Source organism: Lepidochelys kempii, chromosome 20 (genome assembly GCF_965140285.1).
Source record: "Lepidochelys kempii isolate rLepKem1 chromosome 20, rLepKem1.hap1, whole genome shotgun sequence".
Classification (NCBI taxonomy): domain Eukaryota; kingdom Metazoa; phylum Chordata; order Testudines; family Cheloniidae; genus Lepidochelys; species Lepidochelys kempii.
Window position 1 is genome coordinate 25,805,256 of NC_136399.1, and position 21,376 is coordinate 25,826,631.

General features: G+C 65.7%; 1 protein-coding gene across 1 annotated transcript in view; it reads left to right on the forward strand.

The window, feature by feature from the left end:
- Positions 1-21,376, forward strand: part of DOCK6 (dedicator of cytokinesis 6) — a 55,693-nt gene that overhangs the window by 4,472 nt on the left and 29,845 nt on the right. The window contains 13 exon segments of the mRNA XM_073318253.2: positions 8,389-8,479; positions 10,092-10,267; positions 11,090-11,158; positions 11,959-12,070; positions 12,322-12,534; positions 12,863-12,948; positions 13,557-13,623; positions 14,804-14,953; positions 15,110-15,190; positions 15,652-15,808; positions 16,626-16,750; positions 16,997-17,090; positions 17,573-17,735. Of these exon segments, the coding sequence (XP_073174354.1) occupies positions 8,389-8,479; positions 10,092-10,267; positions 11,090-11,158; positions 11,959-12,070; positions 12,322-12,534; positions 12,863-12,948; positions 13,557-13,623; positions 14,804-14,953; positions 15,110-15,190; positions 15,652-15,808; positions 16,626-16,750; positions 16,997-17,090; positions 17,573-17,735 (1,584 nt within the window).

Here is a 21,376-nt window from a genome sequence, read left to right on the forward strand (position 1 = left end):
TGATGACTCCTCTCCCTCCCTCCCCGGCTGGGCCCCGCTGCCGGAGCGTGGGAGCCTGGCCGAGGAGCCAGCTGGAAAAACATCCATCTCCCCAGGAAGCCGGGCTGAGCGCTGAGCTGGGGAGGCCGGCCCGGCAGCTGCTGCGCCATGGCTGAGTTGCGAAGCCTGGCACTGCCAGCCCCAGCCAGACGGGTGCCCAGCCGGGGCCCTGTGCCGTGCTCCGAGTCCCCGGCCGGAGCGAGGGTAGAGAGCGCGAGCGGGACTGGGGCAGCTAGTGCCACTGGCCTGTGCCGTTCAGTGCACTGCGTGAACTGGGCCCCCGGGGAGCCGCTGGCTTCAGACCCGCTCAGGGTCTGCTCTGGAGTTTGCAGAGCTGCTGGCCTGGAGACGCTCGGCTCTTCGGGGGCCTCTCCCCTCCGGCGGGGCAGGGAGCTGCCCCCAGTGCCCGTCCTGCGCTCGCATCTGCGGATGCCTCCGTGTCTCGGAGCAGGGCCAGCCGTGCAGAGCTTCGGGCACGTCAGAGCTGACTCCGGCCCGGATTGTGGGGAAGGCGCTGGGCAGGGCCTCGGACACCTGGGTTTGATTCTCGGCTCCGCCTCGGAAGCGCTGTGGCCCCGTTTCAGAGGGGGAAGGTTGGGGCTGAAAGTTGCTGGTTTGACTAGTTAATTTTTTTTTTTCCCCCCACTGAAAAGTTGAAATCTAACCACTAGACCCCATTCCCCTCCCAGAGCCGGGACAGAATCCAGGAGTCCTGACCCCCAGCCCCCATGGTCTAATCCCTGGACCCCGCTTCCCTGCCAGAGCTAGGAGAGAACCCAGGAGTCCTGACCTCCATGCCCCTGCTCTAACTCCTAGACCCCGCTCACCTGCCAGGCCAAAACCCAGGATTCCTGACTCCCCGCTCGAACACTAGCTCCCTGCTTTTCCCCTTGCTCTGGTATAGGCCTGGCTTGGGTTAAGTGACATGAAGCAGATAAAGTCGTTGCTTGAAGCGGGGGGCCGGGAGACGACAGACCCTCCTTTTCAGCAGCCCCCCCGCCCCCGGGGATTTCCCACCCGGTTGGCGCCTGCGCTCCGAGCCCCCCCTCTCTGGGCAGGCAGGTGCCACTCGCAGCTGTCTCTGTGTCGTCGTGGGGAGATCTCCCGGTGCGGGGCCACCTGGCAGCACCCGTCGCCTTTCACATGCGCCCAGCAGTGCCTGTCTGCGATGGGGGGGGCGGGACGTCCGCTCATCATGATGCTCCCACCCCCTGCCCCCCCCCGGGAACTTGAGCGGGGGCCAGGGCTGACTTCACCTGACTGGGCTGACGGCGGGCCACGTGTCGGCTTCTCGGAGGCACCGCCCTGCAGTCGCTGCTGAGCTAGAAGGAATTCGGGGGGCCCCCCCCTCCCAGGACGGGGGCGCTAAAGGCAGCAGAGGATCCACTGCCAGTGCGGGAGAGCGTCCCCGCTTCCAGATCACTTGTGCCAGGGATGCAGGTGTGAGGATGTGAGGCAGCAGGGAGGGGGGAGTGTTGACCTGGGAATGTGCCCTGGGGATGGGAGACCTGAGAGCCTGAGCCAGGAGGGGGAGAGGGAGGGGACACCTCTGCCCAGGAATGAGAAGACAGGCTGAGAAGGGAGCCTGCTGGGGGGGTTTAGTTTCAGTTTGGGGCTGGGTGGAGGAACGCAGGGAACCCCAGGGCTGGGGTCTAAGCTCCCTGCTCTCCCAGAAGGACTTGACTGAGGGGTCCTGGTTGTACCCACAAGCTCTGTTTTGAACTGTGTTCCTGTTGTCTAATAAACCTTCTGTTTTACTGGCTGGCTGAGAGTCTCAGTGAATCCCAGGAAGAGGGGTGCAGGGCCTGGATTCCCCCACACTCGGTGACAACTGGTGGCAGCGGTGGGATGTACTGCACCCCGTGAACGGTGCTTCCTGCAGTAAGTGACTGGGGAGCAGTAAAACGAAGGGGGATTAACGGGGACCAGGCGTGCTGAAGATTCAGAGAGAGACGGTTTCAGGGGGCGGTTAACCCCTGGGAGTGTGTGACCAGAGAGAAGGACTTTTGCAGTAACAGGGTCCCCCGGGGGATTGCAGCGAGCGGTCCCAGGGGCGGAGGAGTTTGCAGCTCGACCCTGGCAAAGAGGTGATGACCTCAAGAAGGACTGGCACACGAGGGGTTTTTCCTGGAAACCGTGGACAGCTGCCCAGGCCTGCGAGTGGCCAGCAGGGAGATGTACGCTAAATGCCTGAAGAGCGACCTGGTGGAGCTGTGCAGGCAGAGGGGGCTGCGCATTGGGAGGTCCACCAAGGAACATCTAATTGCCCAGTTGGAGGAGAGGGATCGCTTGGATGACCCGATCCTTGTCCCGGAGGAAAGCCGCCCGGCGGACGCAGCGTGGCCCTGGGACCTGACCGAGCTGGGAGGGGTCAGACTGCTGCCAAGGACATCCCAAGACCCTTCCTACCTATGCCTGGGGGAGGGGTTGGGGGAAGCCCAGTGAATACCGAGGGCACCCTGACCCCGGCAGCCAGCAGGGGATCCTCCCGGCGGAGCTCCCCATCCCTGGAGTGGAGGCGGCTGGAATGGGAGAGGGAGATGAAAATGAGGGAGCTGGAGGATCATGAGAAACAACGTAAGCATGAGCAGGAGGAGAAGGAGAGGGAACATCGGGAGAAGGAGAGGGAACGTAGGCATGAGCAGGAGGAGAAGGAGAAACAAAGACAGCATGAACTGGAGCTGGCCAGGCTGAGGAGCAGTGGGGCCCTGGCTGTGGTGAGTGCGGGGGGACCCAAGACTGCAAGGAGCTTTGATAAGTGCTTCCTGGCCCAGCGGAAGGAGGGGGAGGACATGGATAGCTTCCTGATGGCCTTTGAGAATGCCTGTGAGATGCACAGTGTTGACCCTGCCGACAGGCTCCAATTTCTCACCCCCTTATTGGACCCCAAAGCCGTGGAGGTGTACAGCCGGATGACAGGGCCGGAGGCAGGGGACTATGAACTGTTCAAAGAGGCCCTGCTCCGTGAGTTTGGGCTGACCCCCGAGATGTACCGGAGAAGGTTCCGGAGTCAGCGTAAAACGCCTGAGGTCACCTACCTACAACGGGTCAACCGGATGCAGGGATATGCCCGCAAGTGGACAGCTGGGGCCCGAGCTAAAGAGGACCTGCTTGACCTAATCGTACTGGAGCAGCTGTATGAACAGTGCCCTTCCGACCTGAGGCTGTGGCTGGTGGACAAAAAGCTCGAGAACCCCCAGCACGCAGGGCAGCTGGCCGACGAGTTTGTGAACAGTCGGTCAGGGGGTAGCCGGGAGGAGTCACAAAAGAACAGGCCCCCCCGATGCAGAGAGAGAGTCACCAGGGGGCCTCCCAGCGGGGAAATAGGGAGAACCCCCCCCAAAGGGGAACGCCTGGTGTCGGGCCCCTCCGACCCGCTCGAGGGGACCAACGTGACCTGAGCTGCTATCACTGTGGCCAGAGAGGCCACGTACGGACCCAGTGCCCCGGGCTCAGGGACAGACTGAGCAGACCCAACCTACCCAGGGTTAACTGGGTAGGGACCCAGCGGGACGAGGGGAAGACAGCCCAGGCAAGGGGGGCTGCCAGTTTACCACCTGCTCCGGAGGGAAGAGTACCCCTGGCCAGCTCCGCCAGAGGGCTGGAGGCTCTGGACTCAGGGTGCTCGGTTTACAGGGTGGGCGCGGGGCTGTCCCTCCGGAGAGAGTGCCTTGTTCCCCTGGAGGTGGATGGGAGGAAGGTCAATGGACACTGGGATACGGGCGCGGAGGTGACGCTGGCCCGACTCGAGGTGGTGGCCCCAGATCGGGTGGTGCCCAACATCTACCTGACCCGGGGGTGGGTGGGACCCCATTTAAGGTGCCCGTGGCAAGGTTACACCTGAAATGGGGAACCAAGGAGGGCCCCAAGGATGTGGGGATACACCACCATTTGCCCACTGAGGTTTTGATGGGGGGAGAAAGAGGACTGGCCAAGCAACCCCCAGACCGCCCTGGTTCTGACCCGTAGCCAGAACCGGCGCGGGGCACTGCGCCCTGACCTCGGGGAGGGTACCACACCGGAGGCGCAGGACCCTACCCTGGTGGGGAGGGAGCGCCGAGGGGCACGGCTCAGAGAGGCTGAGGCCTCAGACCTGGTCACTGAGCGGGAACCGGGCCCCGTCCCTGCCCCAGCCGCTGAGTTCCAGGCCGAGTTGAGGAAAGATCCCTCCTTGCGGAAGCTCAGGGACCTGGCCGACCTCAGGGTGGTACGGACCATGAGGAGAGGCTGCCAGGAGAGGTTCCTGTGGGAGAAGGGGTTCCTGTACCGAGAATGGGCTCCCCCAAGGGAAGTAGAGTCCTGTGGGATCAGGAGGCAGCTGGTGGTCCCCCAGAAGTATCGCCGCAGGCTCCTGTACCTGGCCCATGACATCCCCCTCGCAGGGCACCAGGGAATCCGGCGCACCCGGCAGAGGTTGCTACAGAACTTTTACTGGCCCGGGGTCTTTACCACGGTCCGGCAGTATTGCTGATCCTGTGACCCCTGTCAGAGGGTGGGGAAGGCCCGGGACAAGGGGAAAGCGGCTTTGAGACCTTTGCCCATCACAGAGGAGCCTTTCCAGAAGGTGGCCATGGACATCGTGGGGCCTCTCAGCAAGACGACCCTGTCGGGGAAGAAATACATTCTGGGGGTGGTAGATTTTGCCACCCGCTACCCCAAGGCAGTGCCCTCAGCTTCCATTGAGGCAGACACCGTGGCCAATGCGCTCCTGACCATTTTCAGCCGAGTGGGGGTTCCCCAAGGAAGTCTTGACAGACCAAGGCTCCAACTTCATGTCGGCCCTGCTCCGGTGCTTGTGGGAGAAATGTGGGGTCCGGCACGACTGGGCCTCAGCTTATCACCCCCAGTCCAATGGGCTGGTGGAGAGGTTCAACGGGACGCTAAAGATGATGCTGAAAACCTTTATGGACCAGCACCCGCAGGATTGGGACAAGTACTTACCTCACCTGCTGTTCGCGTACAGGGAGGTGCCCCAGGAGTCGACCGGATTTTCGCCTTTCAAACTGTTATATGGAAGGAGGGTGAGGGGCCCCCTGGACCTGATGAGAGACGAGTGGGAGGGGAAGGCCACTCCCGATGGAGAGACAGTGGTGGAGTATGTCCTGATCTTCCGAGAGAGACTGGCTGAACTCATGGGCCTGGCCAGGGAGAATCTGGCCAGAGCCCAGAGGAAGCAGAAGGTCTGGTATGACCGCACGGCACGGGCCCGTGCCTACGCCACCGGGGATCAGGTGATGGTTCTCATCCCTGTGAGAAAGAACAAACTACAGGCCACCTGGGAGAGCCCTTTCAAGGTTGTCAAGCAGCTCAGTGAGGTAAACTATGTGGTGGAGCTGTTGAACCGGGCGCACCACCGCCGGGTGTACCATGTGAACATGATGAAGCCATATTATGCCAGGGGAAATGTGGTGTTGGCCGTGTGTGGACAGTGGGAGGAGCAGGGAGATGACCCTTTAGTAGATCTATTCCCTGGGACCAGAGCTGGTTCCCCCCTGGAAACAATTCCCCTCTCGGATCAGCTAACCCCTGCCCAGCAAGCTGAGGTCAGGGGGGTGCTGCATCCGTCCCGACAGCTGTTTTCCAACCAGCCTGGATGCACTAATCTGACTGTCCACCGGGTGCAGATGGGGTCGCACCCACCGATAAGATGCTCCCCCTTCCGAGTCACAGGGAAAACTGCTCAGGACCTGGAAAGAGAGGTCCGGGACATGCTGGCTTTGGGGGTGATCCAGCCATCTGCCAGCCCTTGGGCCTCGCCGGTGGTGCTGGTCCCCAAAAAGGACGGGTCGGTCTGGTTCTGTGTGGACGATCGGAAGCTCAATGCCATCACTGTATCTGATGCCTACACCATGCCCAGGCCTGATGAGCTCCTAGACAAGCTCGGAGGAGCTCGGTACCTTTCCACCATGGACCTTACAAAGGGCTACTGGCAAGTGCCGCTGGATGCAGATGCCCAGCTGAAATCAGCCTTTATCACCCCTCTGGGGCTCTATGAGTTCCTGACCCTGCCTTTTGGCCTCAAGGGAGCGCCGGCCACCTTCCAGCGCCTAGTGGACCAGCTCCTGAGGGGGATGGAGAGTTTTGCCGTGGCGTATATTGATGACATCTGTGTCTTTAGCCAGACCTGGGAGGACCATGTGTCCCAGGTTAGACAAGTGCTGGACTGACTCCAGGGGGCTGGGCTGACTGTAAAAGCAGAGAAGTGCAAGGTGGGGATGGCGGAAGTATCTTACCTGGGCTAACCGGGTGGGGAGCGGCCGCCTAAAGCCGGAACCAGCCAAGGTGGAGGTGATCAGAGACTGGCCCGCTCCCCACATCAAAAAGCAGGTCCAAGCCTTTATTGGGATGGCAGGATGCTACCGAAGATTTGTGCCCCACTTTAGCACCATAGCCACCCCCATCACTGAGCTATGCAAGAAGGGGAAGCCAGACAAGGTGGTCTGGACCGAGCAGTGCCAGGAGGCTTTCCGGGCGCTGAAAGAGGCTCTGGTCAGTGGCCCAGTTCTGGCAAACCCAGACTTTGACAAGCCCTTTGTGGTGTTCACCAATGCCTCAGACACGGGACTGGGGGCGGTGTTAATGCAGGAGGATGAAAAGGGGGAGACACACCCCATCGGGTACCTGAGCAAGAAGTTGCTACCCCGGGAGCAACACTACGTGGCCATCGAGAAGGAGTGCCTGGCCATGGTGTGGGCCCTCAAGAAACTAGAGCCCTATCTCTTCGGGCGACACTTCACCGTCTACACCGACCACTCGCCCCTGACCTGGCTGCACCAGATGAAAGGAGCCAACGCCAAGCTCCTGAGATGGAGCCTGCTCCTGCAGGATTACGACCTGTCCACGCGAAGGGAAGAGCCAACCTGATAGCGGATGCGCTGTCCCGGAGAGGGGGCCCCGAACTTCCCCAGGTCACTGGTTAGAGTGACCCCGCTCAGTTCAGTCTTGAAGGGGGGGGAGATGTGACGCAGCAGGGAGGGGGGAGTGTTGACCTGGGAATGTGCCCTGGGGATGGGAGACCTGAGAGCCTGTCACCTGAGCCAGGAGGGGGAGGAGGAGGTAACACCTCTGCCCGGGAATGTGGACAGAGGCTGCAGAAGGGAGCCTGCTGGGGGGGTTTAGTTTCAGTTTGGGGCTGGGTGGAGGAACGCAGGGAACCCCAGGGCTGGGGTCTAAGCTCCCTGCTCCCCCAGAAGGACTTGACTGAGGGGTCCTGGTTGTACCCACAAGCTCTGTTTTGGACTGTGTTCCTGTTGTCCAATAAACCTTCTGTTTTACTGGCTGGCTGAGAGTCTCAGTGAATCTCAGGAAGAGGGGTGCAGGGCCTGGACTCCCCCACACGCCGTGACAGCAGGATTCCTGGGTTCTATTCCTGCCTCTGCCACTGGCTTGCTGGGTGCCTTAGGGCAAGCCCCTTCCCTGCTCTGTGCCTCAGTTTCCCCATCTGTGAAATGGGGGTGATGGTAACCACCTTTGGAGAGAGCTTGCAGATCTACTAAACCCAGGCCTGCTGTTTCCTGCCAACTCCCTTACCTAGCAGTAGGTGTATTACGGTAGCACGTAGGAGCCCTCACCAAGATCAGGGCCCCGTCGTGTTGGGTGCTGCCCGGACCCCAGCAGTGATCGGGGCCCCGTCGTGCCAGGCACTGCACAGATCCAGTGCGGGACAGTCCCTAACCCAGTGAGAGAAAAATGGAAGGATCATTAGCGGCATGTTACAGGTGAGGGAAACTGAGGCACGGGGCAGCCCTATGACTTACCCAAGGTCACACAGGGAGTCAGTAGCAGAGCCCGGGTGTCCTCAGTGCACATCACTGAGAGAAGGGGAATTAAAAACCAAATGCTGTGGTGAAGCAAGGAGGCTCCCCCAGGCTCGCTGGTGCCACCCCCAGGCCTTGGGGCGATTCGTGGAGGGGAGCTCAGAGCCTGCCAGGCCAGCTGAGGCTGAGAGAGCAAAGTTGGGCTGTGATGGGAGATGGGGCGGGGAGGGAGGGGCCGGGGGCAGCGCAGCCCTGGGAGGGGAAGGGGGGGACAGCAGCTGCTGGCCTGGGGCTGGGCGCGCATTTCTCCAGCTCAGCTGTGTGCAGTGTGCGTCTTGTTTGATCTAATCTGCAGCCGGGCACAGAGGGGGGAGTTCACGGGGGTTCGGGGGGGGCCGGGGCTGCGAGCCTGGACTCCTGGGTTCTGTTCGGAGCGGGAATGTGACCTAGTGGTTAGACCAGAGGACTGGGGGACAGGAAGGACGAGCGAATGGCCCCCTGCCCGAACCCCCAGCCCCCCTCGTCCGGCTCCCTGCCCCGCGGGATCGGCCGAGCCCAGGGCGCTATCTCCCCTGACCCGTGTCTCTTGCAGGACGGTGGCCGCCGAGGTGCGGAAGCAGGTGTCCCGGGAGTACGGCGGGTCCCCCCAGCTCTCCAAGAAGCGCAGTGGCTCCCAGCAGTTGGTGAGTACCCCAGCGCCCCGCGTCCCTCAGCCCCCGGCACTGACGGGCTCTCAGCGTGGTCCGGCCACTAGTGGGGGACAGAGCCACCTTGGGGAACGTCACCGCCGGCACCTGCCATTGGCTCTTCCCCTGTAGCCTCTCCCCTTCCCAAAGCATCATGGGAACGTCCCGGGACTCTACCTCACTGGTCCCGCCCTTCCCATCCCCGTCTTGCCCGACCCTGCCCACCACTCTGGGCGCGGGGGGGGGGGGGGGGCGGACAGCAGGCATCGAACCTGCCACCTCGGTGTGTAAAGGCGGCACCCTCCTGCCCGAGCTGGCGCTGCCGAGGGCTGGGAGTCGCGGCTGGAGCCGGCTCGTGGCCCCCGCTAGACATGGGGCCGTGGTGAGGGCCCCAGCACCCGGGCGAGGAGCCAGCCGCGCTGTTCCCTGTCGTCCCTTCTCCGCTCCAGGACCCTGGGGGCCCTTGGGGGCTTAGTGAGGGGCCCGCAGCAGGGATGGGGACGGCGCGGACTCCCCCTCTACAACGGTTTCCAGGCCTCTCTCCCGCGCTGCCTCTTGTCCTGCGGCGAACCCGCTGAGCTTTAACAGGAGGTGGAGCTGTTAGACGGGGAGTGGGGTCTAGTGGCTAGAGTGGGTGGGGGAGAAGACTGGGAGCCAGGACTCCTGGGTTCTCCACCCAGCTCTGGGAGGAGAGTGGGGGGCTAGTGGTTAGAGCAGGGGGGTTGCACTGGGGGGAGCATGCCGTGGAGAATGGGGTGTTTCCATCCGTCTCCCGGTCCCATGTGCTGGCAGGCTCAGGGCCGGCGCATTGGCCTCCGGGAGCCCCAGGCCGAGTGGCTGGGGCCAGGCGCCAAGGGGGAGGGTTCTGGCGTGCTTTAGATCTAACCGCGTTGGTTTCCCCTTCCCTTTCCCGTGTGGTTTCAGTGTCTTGCCCTCACTTCCTGCCCAGTTAGTGCCGGCCCGGCAGGCGCTTGTGGGCAGGTCGGCGCTGAGATTTCCTCTGGCACAGATGGCTTGTGCTACCCGTGCCCCCTCCCGTCAGCCGGCGTGGCCCCCGCCCAGCCCAGGAGTATTGAGAGAGCCCCCTTGGCCAGCCACGTGCCGGCAGCTGCCCGACTTCCTGCCGCCTCTCAGTGGCCAGTCTGGGAGGATGCCTGGGGAGGAGCCGGGGGGCTGCAGGGAGTGATGCTGGGGGTTCGCTTGGGGCGCTCTATTCCCAGTCGATACTGACTCTCAGCTGTGCGGGGCTGCCAGGAGCTCAGCCGGGGTCGCTCTCCCTGCTCAGTCAGGCAGTGATGTGGTACCCCAGATTGCACACTGTTGGCAAAGGAACCCAGGAGTCCTGAGTCTCCTGCTCCAATCACTGGACCCCACTCCCCTCCCGGAGCCGGGGATAGAACCCAGGAGTCCTGCTCCCAGCCCCCTGCTCTAACCCTTAGCTTATCCCACCGCTGTGGGGAGCGCAGCCTGTCTCATCCTTGGGGGTCCACACTGGGGTTGTCCCAGCTCCAACCACCAGCAGGGGGCAGCGGTGAGGTGGGGTTTGCAGGGAGCTGCCCTGGCTGCATTGGGACGATCCCGCCCTGTGCTGACCGGTCTGTCCCCGCAGGTGCCGCTGACGGAGGTGGTGGAGCCGGTGGACTTCGAGGAGTACCTGGCTGCCCACCCCCCCGAGGTGGAGCCTGGCCCACTCCGTGACCTGGTCGAGTTCCCCGCTGATGACGTGGAGGTGGTCCGGGAGCCGCGGGAATGCCGCACGCTGGAACCGGGGTTACCCGACGAGGGGTGGGTGCCTGGGCCGGGGCTTGCTGCTGAATGTGGGAGTGGGGTGGGACCTGGCCCTGTGTGGTGGTGCAAGAGACCCCCAGCCCTGGATGGGGCACTGCAGATTAGCATCTCAGTACTGCCCAGCCACCAGCAGGGGGCAGCGCATTTAGCACAGGGTCCTACGTCTTGGGACATTTTGTCCTCCCCCTGGGGAAACAGCCACCAGGGGGACTGACCAGACTGGGGAGGCGGGGACTCAGGACAAGGGGCCTGGCCTGGGCTATACAGACTGGATGGGGGCGGGGACTCTGGATAAGGGGCGTGGCCTGAGCCATACAGACCGGACAGGGGTGGGGACTTGAGGCATCAGAGCTCATGAATTCTCAGCTTCCAGCCCCGTGATCACCCCCCACCCTCTCTGTGTCTCACCCCCTTGCCGTGCACACCCTGTGCCTGGCTCAGCCCCGTCCTCTGCTGCACAAGGGGTACTTTGAGATGGGGCATATGAGCATTCCTCCACTTTGGCACGTCCCCGGCCTGGACGCATGGCTGGGATAATTCTCCTTGCCTGCCCCCGGGGGCTGTGACGAGGCTTAATTAGGGAGTTATAATTAAATAATGCCGGCAGAGTGACTTGCTCAAGGTCACCCAGCCGGCCAGCGGCAGAGCCAGGAAGCGGGAACCCAGGTGTCCTGGCAGTTCTGAAGGCTGCGGGGTTGGAAAAGAGGCCCCTGGGGTTGTGGTGTACCCGCTGCTCCCTGGAGCTGCCCAAGCGTCCCCTGCCCTCGTCCCTCCCCCCGCTGATTCAGAGGCGAGCCCTGTGTGTTTCCCTCCCGCCAGGAAGCTGGATGCCCGGGTGCGGGACGCGGTGCAGGTCTACACGGAGGACTGGCTGGTGGTGCGGAGGAAGTAAGTTGGCGGAGCACCCCACGGCCGGTCGGAGGGGGCAGGGCAAGCCCGGAGCCAGCGCCCGGAGCCAGCGCCCGTGGACAGCTTCCAGTGCTGCGCTTTGGAGCCAGGCCTGTCTCCCGTCCCCTCTCCCCGCAGGCTGAAATCGCTGGCCCACTACATGCCTGGCGGGAGGCCAGGGGGATGGGCCCAGCACGCCGGCGCGTGGCTGGGTTGCCCGGAGCTATACCGGAGCCAGCCGCCCGCTATGGGCTTCCAAACTCCTGGTAACCGGATCCGTTCAGTCCTTAGAGAAAGGGACCTTGTTTCTCCTGGTGCCTGGGGCTCGGTCAGCCGAGCCCGGCTCTGCCTCGTGTCCCGGAGGCGGGCGCAACTGGTGGCTTGGCCAAGGGACAATGATCTGTTTGTCCTCTGCCCATCTGTCCGTCCCTCAGCCCGGGTTACACAGCAGCTGAATCCTTGGGAAGGAGGGGAGCACCAACCCCTGTTTTACAGATGGAGAAATCAAGGCACAGAGCAGGGATGGTTAGTTCCTGGCTCCCTTTCCTGTGCTCCGACCCTGAGTCCCCGCCCCTCTCTACCTGGGCTGGGGTGATCCAGGTGTGTTGTTCCCTGCCCCCCCTCCCCCATGCAAGGGCGACCCATCATGTGGCTGAAATAAAGGGGGAGGATGATGGGAACTATCCTTTCTTGCACCTCTCCCCCCATCCCCCAGGCAATAGCCTGGTCTCCCTCGCTCCCATTGTGGGGCTGCGCTGCGGGGGGCCGGGGGATGTGACCAAGGCTCCCCGCGCCCGCAGGTACCAGCGTCTCAGCACCATGTACAGCCCCCACACGGCCGAGCGGCAGCGGCAGAGACAGACAGGGCTGCCCCGGCAGGTCTTCGAGCTGGACGAGGCCGCGGAGGAGCCGGTGAGGCCAGGGGGCGAGGGAGGATGCCCCCGGGCAGAGCGTGGCCCCAGCTGGGGGATCTGGAGGGGAAGAGGCCTGGCTGGGACGGCGGTATCGTCTGCAGGGGTCGGGGGGCTGGGCCGGAGGGACATTGGGGTAGAGGGAGGATGTTGGGGGGGCTGGGACGGGGGTGTTGTGGGGTGACAGGGCTGGGCTGGCCTGGGGTGGTGGGAGGCGGCCTGGCGCCCCCTCACCCCTCCCCACCCCCCCAGGAGGAGCTGAAGCGCCGCTCGCCCTCCCTGGACGACACGCCCCGGGGCAGCTGGGCCTCCAGCATCTTCGACCTGAAGAACTCGGTGGCCGACCCGCTGCTGCCCACCCTGCTGGAGCACACGGCGATGGAGGAGGTCGACCGGCGTAACGAGGAGCTGCGCAAGGAGAACCGGCACCCGGAGCTCCTGGCCCTCTTCCCCGCCCCCGACGAGGTGAGCCCCGCCGCGGGGAACGGGCCGGGTCCCCTTTCCTAGGTGTGTTAAGGTGGTGTCCCAATGCCCCGAGCGAGATCGGGGCCCCCTCTTTGGGCTGGGCCCTGCCCCAACAAGCTCTCAGTCTAAACATACCCGGGGGGAGGGGAAACTGAGGCACAGAGCTGAAGTCAGTGGCAGAGCCGGGAATAGAGCCCTGGTGTCTTCACAAGGCCGCAGGGCCTGCGTGTGCAGCGGGTATAAAGGCAGGGTCTGGGTGGCTGCGTGGGGCGGGCTGGGGGCCCTGGGTTCGAGAGGCCACTCTCACCGCTGCTCCCCCTGCCGGCAGGACGAGGCGGTGGAGCGCTGCAGCCTGCCCGAGATGCCCCGGGAGCACTTCGGCCAGCGGATCCTGGTGAAGTGCCTGTCTCTCAAGTAAGTCGCCCCCCCATCATCACAGCGAGGGAGCTAGGGGCTGCGGGGGCTCCCTGGGGCTGGGGGGAGGTAGTGTTTCCATCCCCGCTGCGGGGAGGAGCCCGCCAGAGCCAAGCGAACTGCCCTGGAGGCTGGGCCTGTCCAGCAGGGGGAGGAGAGGTCTCTGGGTAGGGTGGGGTCCCCTGGCTCCCCCCGCAGAATGGGAGGAGGGGCTGGCTGTGAGGGCGAACAGCTCAGCCTTGGATGTCCATGCTGAGCCCTGCTCATCCCTAGGACCACTGGGGGGCATGTGGGGGCAGTGATATCTGTGTTGGAGGGGAAACTGAGGCACTGGGGGTGGGGCTTCGCCATGGCGGCCCAGTGAGTAGTGGCAGATCCTGGAATGGAACCCAGGAATCCAGTCCCTCCCTTCCCCCCCCCCCTGCTCTAACCACTAGACCCCGCTCCCCCCGAGCTGGGAATGGAACCCAGGTGTCCTGGCTCGCAGCCGCCTAGGCCACACTGCCCCCTGAGTGCCGAGGGGTGTGGGGCTGGGGGTGGGGGGTGGCTGTGGGGCTGTTGCTCCCAGCTGAAGGGCCCTGATGCGCTCGCTGTCTCCCTGGTGCCAGGTTTGAGATCGAGATCGAGCCCATCTTCGGGACACTTGCCCTGTATGATATCAAGGAAAAGAAAAAGGTACCCGATGGCCCCGCCCCATCGGGGCATGTGCCAGGCCAGGGGGGCGGGGACGCAGGGTGAGGGGCGTGTCCTCGGCTGTACTGACCAGATGGGTGGGCGGGGAGCCTGTCCTGGGCTGTACTGACTGAACGGGGGGCCAAGGACACAGGGTGAGGGGCATGTCCTGGCCTGGTCTATACCTACTGGGCAGAGGGGCGGGGATGCAGGACAGGGGGTGTGGCTGGGCCGTACTGACCAGGGGGCGGGGATGCAGGGTGAGGGGCGTGGCCTGGGCTGGACGGTCACGGGGTCCCTGGGCGATGCTCTGGAACTGCTCCCCACGAAAGCCAGGCAGGACCCTGGGGAAGTCTCCTCTCTGGGAGCAGCCTGTCTGCAGGACACACAGCTCACCCGGCTCCACCTTCCTGGGTCTGACCTCGGAGCATTCAGCCTCCTCTGCCCCTCCATGCGCTTCCCACAGCCAGTCCGCCCAGGCGGGGTCCTGGGGAAGCCAGAGGGTCCTGCCCCCCAACTCCGCAGTCAGACGGGACTCTCAGCCAGCCAGTAACACAGAAGGTTTATTAGACGACAGGAACATGGTCTAACACAGAGCTTGTAGGTGCAGAGAACAGGACCCCTCAGCTGGGTCCATTCTGGGGGGCAGTGAGCCAGACAACCACGTCTGCCCTTCACTCCATGTCCCCAGCCAGCCCCAAACTGAAACTCTCTCCAGCCCCTCCTCCCCTGGGCTTTGTCCCTTTCCTGAGCCAGAAGGTCACCCGAGTCCTTTGTTCTCCAACCCTTTAGCTCTCACCTTGCAGGGGGGAAGGGCCCAGGCCATCAGTGGCCAGGAAACGGTGTTGGCCATTGTCTGTGTCCAGACCACTGCACACACCTGCCCTCTAGGGCTCTGCAACGATCATACACCCTTACCCCACCCCCTAGAGACTTAAGAACTGCCTAGGGGAAACTGAGGTACCCCCACACTATTCAGAGGAAACATTAAGAACAGTCCCGCTTCCTCACAAATGACCAGGGGGCAGGGATGTGGGGTGGGGGGCGTGGCCTGGGGCGTACTGACCAGGGGTGAGGGGCAGGGCCTGGGCCGTACTGACTGGGCTGGGGGGCTGAGGGGCAGGGCCCTGGCCAGCCCACGTGCAGGCTCTGTCTCCTGCTCTCACCTTTGCTCCGTCCCTAGATCTCCGAGAACTTCTACTTCGACCTCAACTCGGAGCAGGTGAAGGGGCTGCTGCGGGCGCCCGGCGCCCACCCCGCCATCTCCACACTGGCACGCTCCGCCATCTTCTCCATCACCTACCCCTCCCCCGACATCTTCCTGGTCATCAAGGTGAGGGGGGGGGGCTCCCAGCCTCCTGCTCTAACCACTAGACCTCACTCCCGAGAGCTGGAACCCAGGAGTCCTGGCTCCCAGCCCACCCCCCCTGCTCTAAGCACTGGCCCCCACTCCCCTCCCCAGTGGGTCACTGTTCCTCTTCTCCCCCAGCTGGAGAAGGTACTGCAGCAGGGGGACATCGGGGACTGCTGTGAGCCCTACATGGTCATGAAGGAGACGGACACAGCCAAGGTAGGTGCTGCCTCGGAGCCAGCCCGTCCTCCCTGCTCTAACCACTGAGCACCACTGCCCTCCCAGAGCCCGGGAGAGAACCCCGGAGTCCTAGTTCCCAGCGTCCCCCGCTTTAGCCACTCAGCACCAATGCCCTCCCCAGAGCCAGGGAGAGAACCCCGGAGTCCTAGTTCCCAGCGTCCCCCTCTCTAGCCACTCAGCACCAATGCCCTCCCCAGAGCCAGGGAGAGAACCCAGGAGTCCTAGTTCCCAGCGTCCCCCTCTCTAGCCACTCAGCACCAATGCCCTCCCCAGAGCCAGGGAGAGAACCCAGGAGTCCTGGCTCCCAGCCCCCCCACTCTAACAGGGGTACGGCTCTGACAGTGGCAGTGCAATGCCCCCGTGCCCCAGAGGGCTCGGTGTGGGGCTCGGTGTGAGCTGGGGTTGCCCCACCACGTTAACTCGGTGCCCGCCCGCCCCAGAACAAGGAGAAGCTGGAGAAGCTGCGTGGGGCGGTGGAGCAGTTCTGCGGCCGTCTGGGCCGGTACCGCATGCCCTTCGCCTGGACGGCCATCCACCTGCTGAACATCACCAGCACCGCCGGGGCCCTGGAGCGGGAGGCCGCCGACGCCGAGAGCGGTGAGCCCGGCGGGGGGGCAGCACGTGGGGCACGGGCCTGGGCGCGGTCCGGAGACCTCCCTGGCGCCACGTTCCCCGCAGCCTGGGGCTGGGGGGCGCTGCCGGGCTTGGTAGGGGGCATTCTGCCCTCTGGCTCGGTGCTGGCCCCAGTGCCCCCGGGATGGGGCTCAGCGGGGGGCACTCTCCCCTGGCAGGCAGGGCTGGCCCCGGGGCGGGATGGGGCTCAGCGGGGGGCACTCTCCCCTGGCAGGCAGGGCTGGCCCCGGGGCGGGATGGGGCTCAGCGGGGGGCACTCTCCCCTGGCAGGCAGGGCTGGCCCCGGGGCGGGATGGGGCTCAGCGGGGGGCGCTCTCCCCTGGCAGGCAGGGCTGGCCCCGGGGCGGGATGGGGCTCAGCGGGGGGCACTGGCCCCTGGCAGGCAGGGCTGGCCCCAGAGCCCCGGGCCCGAGCTAGGGGGCGCTGTGCTGCAGGAGGTCCTGGCTGCTGCGGGGGGTTAACGGTTCCTGTTCCCCGTGTCTGAGCGCTGGCCGCGCCCGCCCCCCGTGGGTACAGTGGGCCGCAGGTTTCTTACCAGTGGCTGCAAAGGCAGCTGCTGCCTCCCACCCCAGAGGTGGCTGCAAAAAAAACCCCAACCCTTCGTCGTCTAGCTGAGCTGGGGGCCCCCCGAGAAGAGTCTGGGTGCTACCGGGCTTCTCCCTGGGCGGCCGGCAGGCCCAGTAGAGCCGGGCGCGTCGCCGGTTGGCACGGCCCGTGGGGCTTTGCTGGGCCTGCCCGCTGGGAGCCCCCTTGCCCGCGGTGACCACCCCCCCCCCGGCAGAGCGCCGGGGCACCTGGAACGAGCGCAAGCGGAGGACGCTGGAGCGCGTGAGCGCCGGGGAGGAGCCGTGCAGCTTCGGCAGCTTCCGCCCCGCCACCCTGACCGTCACCAACTTCTTCAAACAGGTAACGGGGCGGGGCGCCCCCTGCTGGCCCTGGTAGGGGTTGCTTCGCTTTTAGGGCGGGTGGGGCTTGGGGTGGATGGAGGCAGCATTTAGGGTGCTTCAGGGGGGTGGAGCTGCTCGTTGTGTGATGGGCAGCTGGGGCTATGGGGTGTGTTTGCTGTGGGGGCGCCTGGCCGCCTTGTGGCTCTGGGGGCTGGTGCCTGACGCCGCAGCCCCCTCCGCTCTCACGCTCGCCCGGCCCCCGCAGGAAGGCGACCGCCTGAGCACCGAGGACCTGTACAAGTTCCTGGCGGACATGAGGCGCCCGTCCTCACTGCTGCGCCGGCTGCGGCCCGTCACAGGTGCGGCTGGCAGGGACGGTGTGGGCTCTGTGTACTGGGGGGGGGGGGCGGTTAGGGGCCCATACGCAGCAGTAAGGCCCCCCAGGGAAGCTGACTATGCCCCCTTCAGGGGGCGGGGCCCCAGGGGCAGCCACAGAGCCACACCCGCAATGGCCGCTGCACCCAGGGCAACCCTCACGGCTGCTCTAACCTACATCGAGTCCAAAGGAGCCTCCGGCAGCTCTGGGGGAGGGGAGCTCCAAGCCCCGCCCCCTCCCGGGTCCCACCTTTTCCCTGCCCTGGGCCAGGGGCCAGGTGCCTTCCCCGGTTGGATTCTTCCTTGGGCCCCTTCCCACCAGCCCCTGGGCTCAGTCCTGTGTGTTAGCGTAGCCGTGGCCCTCCTTTCCCATCAGGCACCGGGCCGGCTCTGGGCCTGGGGGTCTGCCCCATGCACCGGCCCCATAGCGCTAAGATCCTTACGGCCCGTCGCCTCCTCTCTGCAGCTCAGTTCAAGGTGGACATCTCGCCGGCGCCCGAGAGCCCCTACTACTGCCTCTCCCCGGAGCTGCTGCACGTCAAGCCCTACCCGGACCCCCGGGTGCGGCCCACCAAGGAGATCCTGGAGTTCCCAGCCCGGGAGGTCTATGTCCCCCACACCACCTACAGGTGGGTGGCAGCCGAGTGGGCACCCGTGAGCACGTGGGCTGCTGGCCTCTCCTGGGGAGTCACGGGCCACGCGGCGACACCCGGGCACTGCGCAATCGGCGATCAGATGGGCGCTTTGCTGATCAGCAGGGCCGGGCGCGTCCGCTGGGACCCCTGGTATGGCCAGAGGGGCTGGCTACCAGCCCTGAGTGCACCCACGAAAGCCGCTGGGAAAATGTGACTGAAGGGGTAGTCTGATTTCTGAAGGGCAACAACAAAGATGGGGTGTGGGGAGTTGGGGCTGGGATAGTGGAGGGGCTGCAGGTTGAGAATGCGAGCCACCGGCAGAGCTGGGGGGGCAGGGGCTGTGGGTTGGGAGTGAGGGCCACCGGCAGGGCTGGGGGGGCAGGGCTGGGGTAGCAGGGGCCTGTGGGTTGGGAGTGAGGGCCACCGGCAGAGCTGGGGGGGCAGGGCTGGGGTAGCAGGGGGCTGTGGGTTGGGAGTGAGGGCCACTGGCAGAGCTGGGGGGGCAGGGCTGGGGTAGCAGGGGGCTGTGGGTTGGGAGTGAGGGCCACCGGCAGAGCTGGGGGGCAGGGATGGGGTAGCAGGGGGCTGTGGGTTGGGAGTGAGGGCCACCGGCAGGGCTGGGGGGGCAGGGCTGGGCTGGCAGGGGGCTGCCGGTCACGAGTGAGGGCCACCGGCAGAGCTGGGGGGGCAGGGCTGGGCTGGCAGGGGGCTGCCGGTCACGAGTGAGGGCCACCAGCAGAGCTGGGGGGCAGGGATGGGGTAGCAGGGGGCTGTGGGTTGGGAGTGAGGGCCACTGGCAGAGCTGGGGGGCAGGGCTGGGCTAGCAGGGGGCTGTGGGTTGGGAGTGAGGGGCAGCAGCAGGGCTGTGAGCCCAGGGCTGGGTTGGTGGGGGCTGCGGGTCGGGAGTGAGGGGCACTGGCAGAGCTTGGGGGAGCCAGGGGCTGGGACAGCGGGGGCTGCAGGTCGGGATTGAGGGCCACCGGCAGAGCTGTGTTATGGGGGAGCTTTTCCCTCGCGCCCCTGTAGAAGCCAGAGTCACTTTCTCTCCAATCAGCTCCAGGAGGAGGGCGGCTCCCCACTGCCCCAGGTTCATTTATTTCCCAGGGGAGATGTGGGGGGGAGGGAGGGAGGCTCCGGCGCTCGGTGCCAGAGCCCCCGTGAGGCGTGTCCGTCCCCCGGGAGCCAGGGTCCTCCAGATCCAGCGGCCCGGCTGGCGCGGCCTGGCCCCTCATCGCAGCGCGCCCTGGAGCCGGGGTCCCCGCGGCCAGCTGGGCGTGTGCTCTCCGGGCCATCCCTCGCAGCCGTGAGGCTCCGTGTGGGTTTCCTCCGCCGTCCCGTGGGGCCTGATCATGTCCTGGTGCCAGCCTGGCCCTCCATCTGCCAGGGGAGGAGTGGGCAGGCTGAGAGCAGGCGGGGGCTGGGCAGCGGAGGGGGGGCAATCGGCATCGTGGCGGGGGGACCGACTGGCTTTTCAGGGAGACCACCTGGGCTCCGCCCCCACAGGCAGCACCCAAAGGAGCCGATCCCACTCACAGACCCAGGGTCCCCAGCCTGGCTCAGGCCCCCTGGCTGCAGAGGGCGGGCGGGGGGGGGGATAGTTGTGCCTGAGAGCTGGGGATCATAGGCAACATGGGCTCGTGGCTAGTGCGATGGCCACAGGGCACCTGGTTCTAATCCCAGCTCTGCTAGGCCCTCTCTGCCTCAGTTTCCCTGTGGGTAGCGATGCCAGCCTTTCCCACGGCAGCCCTGAGCTGTGGCCCCCCGATCTCTCCCAAGCCGAGCTCCCCTCCCCGCCATCCTGCGGGGGCCTTGCCTGCTTCCGGAGCCGGGCCAGCTGCTCCGTCTGCCTGGCCACTTGCTCCTGCCACTGCCAGGCCGCGTCCGCCAGGGACCGGAGAGTGAGGTTCTGCCGCTCCACGTGCGTCTGGGGAGAGGCGGGGGTCAGAGACGCCCCCGCCAGCCGCGCTCTCCCCAGCTCCCCTCGTGTTAGCCCTCTGCCCCTCCCCGCGGTCTGCCTGCCCCGCATCTCCCCCGAGCTGGGGGCCCAGCAGCCCTGGGGATCAGCGCGCCCCCCCCAACTGTTGGGGCCCAACGGATCATAGGGGCCGGATCCCAGCCGGGGTTGGTCGGCGTTGCTCCTTGGGGGCCGTTGGGGCCAGATCCCAGCTGGGGTCACTCCACTCCCCTTGACGGGCCGTGCCGATCCCCGCCAGGCGAGGTCTGAGCCCGCCGTTCAGCGCTCCCCCTGCGGCGGAGGCCGGGCCAGGGCTGGGTTCAGGGGTGTCTGACACCTGGGGTCAGTGCAGCATCTGGAGCTGGGAATTCCCAGGGCCCAGGCCTGTAAGGACCCCAGCGCGCGTGCACGTTACCTTGAGAGCAGCCAGCTCCCTGCCCCCATCCCGGGGGTCCCTCCTCGCCAGACCGGCCAGCGTGTCCTCCAGCTCCCTCACCTGCTCTGCCAGCAGGAGGTGCCCGGCTAGCATTGCCCGGAAGGCCTGGGCCGTGCTCTGGGTCTGCAGCCGCAGGGCTGTCTCCTCAGCCTGGCCGGGGGGGGAGAGCAGAGAGCTGTTGGGCCGCTGAGCTGGGCCTGGGGGTACTGCAAGGGGGGAGAGCAGCAAAAGTATCCTGCCCTGTGCCTCAGTTTCCGCATCCAGGGCTGGTAATCCTGCCCCATCCTTGGGGCTGTGGGACTGAGGCCAGGGGCTGGGTGAGCCCTCAGATGGGCAGGTGAAGTGGGAGACCCAGAGACTTGGGGGTTAATAGACACCTGGCCCCAGCCGGGGAGGCACCCCCAAATCCTCTTAGCCCCAGGGCCAGGGTCCAGCGACCTCGTCCTCCTCCCCGCCTGGCCTCCTGCAGGCTTTGCAGACTCTAAACCGTCACCCTCTGCTGTGCAGCTGGGGAAACTGAGGCACAGATGTGACCCGCAACTTGAAACCTTGAGCAAGTGCCAGAGCCAGGAATAAAACCCAGGAGTCCTGGCTCCCAACCCCCCTCCCCTACTTCCCCCGTGCTCCCCAGGTGGGTACCTTGAGCCCCTCCACTGCCCCGCGCAGCTCCCCCACTGCCTGCCGGGCCTGGCGCGCCTGGTGCTGCAGGGCCCCCAGCAGGTGTTGGCAGCGCCCGACCCGGTGCCCGGCCTGCTCCAGCCGCTGCCCCGTGGTGCCATAGGTCTCATGCAGCGCCTGGCTGAACTGCAGCACCCCATAGACCAGGATGTCCACCTCCTCCTGCGGGGCCCCCCCTGGGGCGGGCAGGGCTGCGCCAGGATGCAGCAGGGCCAGCAGCAGCACCAGGCTCAGCATTGCCCAGCACCTGGCGCCGGAGGGTAGGAGGCGGCCTTATGTGGGCCTGGGGACAGGGGGTGGGGTGGGGCAGGGCATTGGGTGTCTGGTGAGCGTCTCCTCCCCGCCCCCGGGGCTCCGGTGCCAGCAGACTTTGGCAGCTGGCGTGGGTCCAGCGCCCTGTCCTGATGGCTGCCCTGGGGCATGGAGCCCCTGGCCGGGGCAGGGCAGTTGCGAAAGGGGGTTGCGTCAGAGGTGGGCAGCGAGGGGTTAATAGCAGAGCCGGCAAGGGCTCCTCAAAGCTCCCTGCCGCCAGCGCGGGCTGGGGGGGGGCGCGGGACAGAGCCCCAG